Consider the following 10,000-nt stretch of genomic DNA (forward strand, 5'->3'; position numbering starts at 1 on the left):
TGCACCTCCGAGACAGACCAGACACAAACACCGGGCCGTGGAGCGTTGATAAGTTGTTTATCCCTGTCTCCATGGCGAAAGAACAGGTTACAGCTCAGTGGTGGATAGGCAGAGACACTGTTTTTGTTTTCTTCTTTCTTTGTTGGTTTGGTTTGTTTGTGCCTTTGTTTTTCGTGTGTGACTTTTCAAATTGGAACTCGCCTCTTACTTTCCAAACTGCAAACTATCTTATCTTTGGCTCACATCTAGAAGAAAAGAAAAACGTCGCTTTTTATGTCCTTATTTTTCTCCCGCCCTCCTAGAAGTCACAAGGAAGTTACATATATAACCCTCCATGTTGCGCTGAGGTCATGACGTTAAGATGGCAGGTCAACACTACAAAAGCAGGCAGGCAACACACAGTAAAAAGTACAGTGCTAATTTAACACTTAACACAGAGAGTTAGTTTCACATCTTCTAGAGTGTATTTGGTTCCAGAGAACTCAGAATGCTCAGAGTATTTTTCAGCAACAGCACTGCCCGCCTTTTCTTAGTGTCATGATGACCTATGACCTTTTTGAATATGGAAGTGGAGGAAGAAAGTGAGAGATGCAAAGAGCAAATAAAAAATGATGTGAATAAACATAGACAGAAAGAGAGACACAAACTCGACATGAATAAAAAAAGATGTCTGAATAACAGGCAATAGTCAGGCAGACCGAGAGAAAGACAGACACAATCAGACGGCAGGCAAAAAAGAGTCACAGACAGTAACTACTGTAGGACTGATGAAACTCTGTCAGTGAAAATATGACTACATGGAGATAGAGCTGGGAACCATACTGTGTAATGAAAACAGCTTTTTCATAATCTCTTCTCCAAACCCCATCCCACCTGAGTGACCCACCGCCTCTCCTCTCATGATTACCACAGCACTCGCATTGCAGGTCCGCTATTATCCAGCGCCGCTGTAGATGAGTCAGAGTGAGTCTAGCTAGCGGGGAGGCTAACACACTAACGCCTACACACACAGCCCACTAGCGCATAACGCCACGGCAACACCGCCAGCTACTTCCACATGCTAATGGTGCGAGCATTGAGGACAGTGTGGGCTTCAGGATATCTAATTAAAGAAACACTGTTATTTTGGCATTACATAAAATAAATGGCGTTTGTGGTCGTGTCTTACGAAAACAAGAATTGTAAATTGAACTGAGATTTGTTGTCTGAGATACTTTGGCCAATAAAGAAAGTTGAAAAAACGAATGTTATTTATTTAACAAAAGATAGAGATGAAAACGAAACGTTACCTAAAAATAAAATAAAAAGTGGGAGCAAAAAACTCCTGCTTGAAGCAGACTTTTTCATCTCTATCTAGTCATTTGGTTGTCCTGCTCCCAGGTCAGACGTTTTTTTTTGGATGTGCAGGCTTCAAACTACTCTTTTGACTATTTATTTAACAAAAACACAACTTCAGGCAACTCTAGCAACCATCCAGAACATAGGGCACCACAGAGTAGTGTTATTCCCAGCAGCAGCGGCTGCATTTTAAAAGTAAGGGAAAGTATCTTAAAAGCCTCTTGTCAAATGTCCGCTGTGTACTTGGCAACCATTAAAACAGAGTCAAACAACAACTTGTGGTTTACTGTTGAACTATTGGCATTTAAAATGAACATCGTCTCCAATAATGGTACACAAAAACAAAAAATAAAGCATACAAAATATTGAAAAATATTGCAGTTCCAGGCAGTTCCAGGCACGGACTACAATTTCACCTAATGTGTATTTGTGATGGGTTGTTGCTTTTAAGATGACTCATACATTTCAAGCAGAGCAAAAGTCAATACAAAGATTCCCAGAAAACAGCCTGGCACAAACACAGCACTTTTATTAAATCATCATGCAAAGGCAAAGGTTAAAACAAAAGATAAACCACATTCATCGTCCCCCTGCCTCATTAGCAGAGACTTGTCTACACAATTTTGATAAGTGTGGTTTAATGAAAGGACATGAGTACTGTAGACTCCTTCCAAACATCCGAACAGAGGCAATCGATCAATACAGACCGTCTTTGACTAACAACTCCCTGCTACCCGGTATAGAGCCGCTACGCTTTCACAAACAGATGCCTCCAGGCCTCAGGCACCAGAGGGACTGAAATAGGCTAGGCTGTGCATTGGATAGGATGGGCTATGCACTTGTTGTGTACAGATTCACATAAGAATCACATAAGACTTTGCTGGAAACATGAAGATGGCGTCCAGACACCACTGCCCAACTGGAATGGAATGGGAACTGGGTTTAGACTCCACCGATGTCCAATTGAATGGAATGAAAAGCCATCCACTACCGTACAAATAGGATGGACAAACAGAAAATCTTAAGAACAACCCACTAGTACAGAACTAAGTGAAATAGAAATCCATGTTCCACAAATTCGACATACTATTGAGTAAAGCTTAAATGAAATGCATGTAGCAGATGAATGTAGCGAATATAGCAAACACATAGAGTTCTAGTTCTAGTACATCTATTGTAGTTCTAGTATCTCTACTCTATTCTACTCATAATATTACCCCAGCTGCAGTTAGTTCACTGGTGGGACATGGTGTGTACTGTATGTGGTTAGTCGAGTGGGTGGCAAAAAATTTAACAACAGTAAACTTTTAATGGTGGCTAATTAAGCTTAATCACAATAGCGGCCGGCAGTGGGCCCAGTGAGCACTTGAGTGGTGCCTGTCAGATGGGGGAGGTAGTTAGTCAGAGCCAGCTGTGGTCATTTCCTCCACCCCAGGCAAGGGTTGGCAAAGGTTGTAATTAAGGATAGACCGATATATATGAAGAGTTCAGATGCAAAACCCCCTAAGTGACTTTTCATAAAATAATCCTAATTCATTTTTATTTAATACAAAGCTATCAAAAGTGCATATTTTTTATTTTATTTATGTAATAAAACTATTTATATGTATTATCAAGTACATGAATGTAAACCAAACCAACAAGGGGGTTCTCTAAAAATATAGAAGTGCAGGTCTTCAGAAATGGAGTTAGGGGTTTTTGCATCTGAACTCTTCATATATCGGTCCGATATTGGGCCGATATTTGCATATTTTAAGTGTATCGGTATCGGCCGATACGAGTGTGGTTTTGGCCGATACGCAATATTTATTATTTTATGTCATTCAGGTTTTTTAAAATAATGATGACACTACTCAATACTCCTCACACTCTACCCTGATACTCTACTCTTCTCCCCAGCTGCCTCTAGTTCACTGGCACAAGACCAGATAGGTCTGGATGTGGGGAGTGGAGTGGGTGGCAAAAAATTAAACAACAGTAAACTTTTAATGGTGGCTAATTAATCTTAATCACAAAAGCGGCCAGCGCAGAGCCCAGAGTAGCACTAGAGTGGGGCCTGTCAGAACGGGGGAGGTAGTTAGTCAGAGCCAGCTGTGGCCATTCCCTTCACACAGGCATGGGGCCATTACTGCAGCCTGACTCTGCCAAATTACTGCCCAATGCACAGCGCCGTAATGATGACACGAAAATAACAACTACTACCGAAAACATCGACACCTGAATCCACATTATTCCAGCGATTTCCTCCAGACGTACATGCCACAAACCTTGCAGAAGACAGGTCTTACACACACTGTTTGATGGTACTTAAGTGCGAAGTCAGTTAAACGTTCTCAGTATCCACCCCAGCAAAAGAAACAAATATTAACCACCAGAAAACATCATCACTTGATACACTTACAATTATATACTTTTCACTTGCATGGTGAATTTCATAGAGATGGTGCAACAGCTATACAGTTGTGTCCAGCAACCTATTTGTATTTAAGACGGTTTAGATATTATTAACAAAGTGCTAAAGTCGTACACCTTCCTTTACCAAACAGTTCACAGTCACTGTGACAGGTATTTACTAGGGCTGTAACGATACACTCAACTCACGATTCGGTTCGTATCACGATTTATGACCTACTGTTCGATACACCCCTCGATTTCACATTTGCCAACATTATAAAATAAAATGATGAATAAAAACTGATAATTAAATGGTAGAATAGGTTACAAGAGGCTTCTAATCACTTTCAAAAGTTGAAATATAATAGTGCTTCCAAGCTTCAAATCATCATCATTATCACTTCATATCATGTGGTTGTTTTCTGGGCTAATGGGTAAAAAAACATTAAAAGGGCGTATCACGATACTGCCTCCTTGTATCGCGATACAGTATTGTGACTCTGTGTATCACGATTTCTCAGTGCGATACAATATCGTTACAGCCTTGGTATTTACACCTGACTTCAGGGAGCCATGTCCTATTGCAGTGGCCAACACCATGGCAGCCTGACAGACTCACTCAGAGTTTTATTGTGGCAAACTGTGCCGTTGTAGGAAATGCCAGGGGGGGGGGGGGGGGTGTAAGCCAGGTACGGGGCTTGGTAGGATGTCACCACTGTCATTAGCTGCACTCAGACACGATGGGACTATTACATCCACAGCCCAATTGCTGCTGAATCCCGCCACAGAAATAACAACAAAATAACAACAACAGAGGGGGAAAAAATCACTGGCACCTGGAAAACACTCCAGACAGTTCAACAGCCACACAAAAATAACAACAACAACAGAAAAGCATCAGCACCTGAAAACCCTTCGACAGTTAAAGAGCCACAAAGATAACACAAAAATACCAACAACAGCAAAGCATCAGCACCTGAAAACACTCCAGTTCAAGACAGTTCAAGAGCTTGGCAGGCCAGTCTGACTGTCTGACTGCATCAGATTGTATTTCATTCTATCTATTCAGTGTTTCCCACAGAAATTTTGGAAACTATGGGGGCAGCCGGTTTTTTTGTTGGGGGTCCCGGGGTGGCTGGACGGGTCTTTGCTTTCCCTTTTTTTTATTTTTGTTCTTGTCTTGGGGACACGGTCCTTTTTTTTGGGGGGGGGGGGGTTGGCGGGGGGGGTGGGGCGTTGGTATTAAGTGTGCCAGCAGTTAAATTGCCAAACAAAACGGCCGCCAAAAAAAACAAGGACTTCACAGGCATGACATTGTGCGCATTGGCCGCATGTAAAATGTTGGCATGAGGCCTTGTTGGCTGCTATATTCATCGGGGCCAGTCATTATAGATTTTACCCCCGACTGAAATGTAGGATCTACTAAATAGTGAGCGTTTACCCAGTAGACTTGTCATTGATCAAAAAATGCCAGTTAGTACTAGTGTACAGCCTGTCAAGAGCCCCAGCTAAGTTACAGTGTGAATTATTTTTTTCTATAACAGACACAGTTTCATTCGCTTCCCGCATGCAGGAAGTCTGGGAAAACACAAATCATACAAACAAAATGAGGAGCAGAGATAAGTATTTAAGAGCACTGTGAAATTGCTAACGCCAATAGACGATATAAAAGAGGTCCTTAGAGAGGGTAGGCTTTCTGCCTTATTCACCCCACACCATATCTGTACGGGCGTACACATTCTACATGGACGGGTGCCTCTCAGGCTCCATACAGGCGCTTGTTTTTTTCCAACATTCCATCCCATTAAAAGGGCACCACGCTGGCACTTCTGAAGCAACATAATTACACATTCGTATGTCTAGATTCACATTCATTAACACATTCTTTCCTATATGCAAGCCCTGATCGTGCCTCACCATACCTGCCTGCCACACTGTAATGAAAGGACTCTGTTCACCAAAACTATTATCAACTATAAAACCCAATGCCCTCAGGCGGACGTTGTTAGTAACACTCATCCCCCAACGGTCCCTTATATGAAGGTGTGTCTTTTATATTGCTCCCTAAACACACGTAAACTACATCACAACTTGACTAGGCCCTTTTTGCATCCAATGTCTTTCATGCACTTGTGATGGTTATGACTCTAATAGCAGGGTTGGTGTGGGATGCCCCAATCATCTTTTTTAACCAAGCTTATACTTTGAAGCTTGATGCGTCTGCCGTTGATCTACCAAGCTCCAAATTCAAGGAGGTCAGCTATGTATGACAATTTAAGCCAACCAAATGTTAGGTACTCACCATTATTGATGAACCAAGGTCTTCAGTAGGCTACCTCTGGCCGTCTATTTCTCAGTGTGTGATTTAACAGTGTGATTCGAATAGCTCCTTACAAAAGCAACGCAGCATCTCGATAGTCCATGCAGAGAGATGATTGCAGTCCAATACACAAAGTCATTAAACAACTGAAACAATTTCAAAATTGCCACTAATCAGTTTGGTTATATAAAAGGCACATAGGGCGCACTATTTCCAAATATGATGAAGCATTATCCTTGCCTTCAGTAGATGGTTTAGGCTTTACAAATTAAACGCTCAGACATCTCACATTTGTTATGGGTAAATCAGTAGGCCTACTATGAGAGAGAGGAGAGTAGACGATGAGAGGAACGAGACCGAGGTGGAACGACGATGAGGAGAGAGAGGGATGATGAGAGCGAGGGAGGGAGGAGAGGAGAGATGAGGACGCTGGAGAGAGGATGAGAGGAGAGACGTGAGAGACCCTGAGAGTACGCGAGGATGGGAGAGAGCGAGTGACGTGGGATGGGACGGGGAGATGAGGCCTGACCACGTCGAGAGGGAAATAGGAACAGACGGAGAGAGAGGACGAGAGGAGGGACGGAGAGACCCGTAAGGTTGATCTGAGGGGAGAGAGAGAAGAGCCGAGGGAGGGACAGATTGATAGGGGAGAGAGAACCGAGGGGCCTGGGAAAACGAGTGCTGAGGAGGAGAGGGAGCTCCGAGCGAGTGGGTAGAGAGGTGAGTGGTAGGGGATGCGAGGACCGGAGATCGAGGCGGACGACTGTACAGGACGAGAGGAGGAGATGAGAGAGGGAGGAGGGGGGGCGGGACTGGAGGGAGAGAGGAGTGGCCGAGGAGGAGAGATAGAGAGAGGAGCGAGATTGCCGGGGAGAGGAGTCGTCCCTGAGAGGAGGCCGGAGCGAGGGCGAGAGGAGGAGATGAAGGAGACGGACTCGGGATATGGACTGCGGAGTGACGGCGGGGAGGTTGCGAGCGAACGAGAGGGAAGGGGAGCGACAATGAGTCGGAGCAGATCGATGGGGCTCCCGCGAACGAGTGATGGCCGACTCGCGACGTGAGGCGAGACGGCGGGAGGAGGAGGGCCGGACAGAGGAGATCTGTTGATGAGGCCCGAGATGACGCCTGGTCGAGAGATGAGGAGAGAGGGCGGTGGACCAACCCGACCGGAGAGATCGGTAGGAGAGAGTGAGAGAGACGGGAGATGAGGAGGAGGAGTGAGGACGTAGAGAGAGGAGTGAGATGGACGGCAGGAGGGGAGAGACGAGAGGAGAGATGCTACGAAGGGAGAGAGGGAAGGATGAGCGGAGAAGAGAGAAGGGAGCAGAGCAATGAGCGGAGAACTCATCCATTGGATTGGTTAACACCCCTGATTAAGTGTGACTTTATTCTAAGAAAGGTTTTTTTTTTCCAGCTCCTCTTGCGGACAGTAGCCAGCATGACACAGGCTTTCTATTTGACTGAGTTTGGCCAATCGCCTTTTGTCCACAAAACGTGACGCAAGAAAAACAGCACAAATTGATAGTGAATTCACCAGATACATGTCAACAAAACCTAACATTTCCCCTTTACACTGACGACCGGCACGCGATGGCTTAATCATGGTTTAGCCGATGATGCATGCGACTATGCGCATCTTGCGACGAAGATCCTCGCATATCGGCGTGTCATAACGCATCGTTGCGCACATGTTCTGTCTCACCCTGTAATACCCTTACGGTCACTTCTTAATGCTTTCCCCTCATTCTGTGTTACCGTCGAGGACTCAGCTTATAATAACCAATACAGAATGCTCTATAGGATGTATTTACTCCAGGAGGAAAATGCGAAGGCACAACTTCCAAAATCGTAATTCAAATCGTTTTTAACAAAAACGGATATCGTTAAAAAAAAAAAAAAAAAAATTAAAAAAAAAAAAAAAAATTTTTTTTTTTTTTTTTTACATTTTCGTAAACTATGGCGGCCAAATTTGAACTATGGCGGGCCGCCATAGTTTCCTCAATGTATGGGAAACACTGCTATTGTATTGTGCCACTGTGCTCTCAGAGGCAAAGCCAGGGGAGGGCAAGGCGCAGGGGTAATTGCCAGGGCCTCAGCTCCAACAGTGACAGGTGAACTGACAGGCCACAGCCAACATCTTTATTGTGCAACTTCTGGTAGGCATGGCTGAGTAGGCTACGGCAGGTTGAAAATTCTGCAGCAATATATTTAGCTGCATATGGGCTCAAAGCCAAAAACTCACATCGGCTCCAGATGGACACGAAAAGCACAACCAATCCAGGCTTGGAGCTCATGAGTCTATTAGACTGCTGTATCAACCATTTGGAATGGAAAGAACAGTTTGACCAAAGTTGATAGGCCTATTCTATATACAATCTATCCAGCCATATGCATTAGACTCAAAATGCTTGATGCATTACAACACTGAGTATACAATACTGAAACAATACAGAGCAAACATGACTTTGCATTAACCCATTGATGTCTAAAGCACTTGCAAAAACGCCTGCTGAATGCCCAAGCCCTTTTTTGAGAAAAGTTGACCTAAATATCTAAGCCTATGAAGCACACATTAAAACATGAAATAAGATGCATTTAAAGTAAACACTACGACCCTCATCTTGCATTAGAATGTGTGCATTCAGCTCTAACACACCGACATGTTTAAAAAAAAATCTCTACTCTTATGAGCCTGAATGTTGTGTCATGCAGCTCCAAGCACCTGGGTCAATGTTGCCCAACGCAACATCCAGCATCATTGGGTTAATTCATCAACTGTGAAAAGGTTCATTTTCACATTTCTCTACATCTCTAGTGCACAACCTAACCATGTATTACTAATAGCAGACTACCAGCTAGAAAGTGTATTTTTTGGGGGCTTTTTGACCTTTATTATTACAGGACAGTATGAGAGTAGACAGGAAATGATTGGGAGAGAGAGATGGGGCAGGGCCGGGAAATGACCCCAGCCGGACTCAAACCGGGGTCCCTGTGGGAATGCAAGCCCAAATGTGGGGGGCTTAGCGTGCTGCGCCACAGCGCCCCCCTACCAGCGAGAAAGTGAGGGTGAGGGCGTCCTACCTTTGCGTGCCCTGGAGAAGAGTTTGATGCTGACGGGCGAGGTGGACGTCGATCCGGACGCCGAGTCCCGTGATGAGGACGACGAGGGCCGGAAGATGCCGGTGAAGCTGAGGCGGCGTGGGGACTTGGGCGGGGAGTCCTGGTGCTGAGACTGGGCCTGCTGGTGCTGCTGCTGCTGGGACTGGGGGTAGGGGAAGATGGTCTTGGGGGAGCCGGGGCTATGGCGGGAGCGGACGGGGGCCGAGAGGGGGCTGGAGGGCCGGCTGAAGGGGCTGCGGCCGAAGAAGCCTCTGGTGGGGCTGGCCGAATTGCACCCCACATCACCCTGTGACACATCCAGAGAAACAGTAGAGTAGAGTAGAGTAGAGTAGAGTAACTTTATTGATCCCCAGGGGGAAATTCAGGTATCCAGTAGCTTACATAAATACACAAATACACAAAAGCCCACATGGACATTTCAAGACACAAATAACACAGGAATAGTCATCAGGGAGGGGAAAATAAAATAAAATAGTAGAGATAATAAATGTACAAAAGGTAATTGTGCAAAAAGACAATTACCTTTTGTACATTTATTATCTCTACTATAAACATGCAGCATATACATTTTATTTTACTTTAAAATGAAAAGCGTATATCAAATTTTATGTTAAAAGTTCATTTTGATGGCCCAGCCATGGCTCAACTGGCTGGGCACTTGACTGCTACACCGGCGACATGGCTCGAGGTCATTTGCAAAGCCCTCCCTCTCTCTGTACAATCGTCCTGACACAATAAAGGCATAAAAAGACACATTTTAATTTCATTTTGATGAAGCAGTACTGCTAATAGGGTTGGCATTTTGTCATGACAAGTTCATTAGGAATC

General features: G+C 44.6%; 1 protein-coding gene across 3 annotated transcripts in view; it reads right to left on the minus strand.

Annotated features, from left to right (window-relative positions):
* Positions 1–10,000, minus strand: part of LOC134455693 (5'-AMP-activated protein kinase subunit gamma-1-like) — a 152,847-nt gene that overhangs the window by 117,555 nt on the left and 25,292 nt on the right. For all 3 annotated transcript variants that reach the window (XR_010036146.1, XM_063206913.1, XM_063206914.1), the window contains exon 3: positions 9,134–9,458. Coding sequence is in view for 2 of the 3 variants with exons in the window: in XM_063206913.1 (XP_063062983.1) it covers positions 9,134–9,458 (325 nt within the window). In the remaining variant the exon portion in view is untranslated. The remainder of the gene's footprint in view (positions 1–9,133; positions 9,459–10,000) is intronic.

The sequence above is a fragment of the Engraulis encrasicolus genome, chromosome 9 (genome assembly GCF_034702125.1).
Source record: "Engraulis encrasicolus isolate BLACKSEA-1 chromosome 9, IST_EnEncr_1.0, whole genome shotgun sequence".
In the NCBI taxonomy this organism is placed as follows: domain Eukaryota; kingdom Metazoa; phylum Chordata; class Actinopteri; order Clupeiformes; family Engraulidae; genus Engraulis; species Engraulis encrasicolus.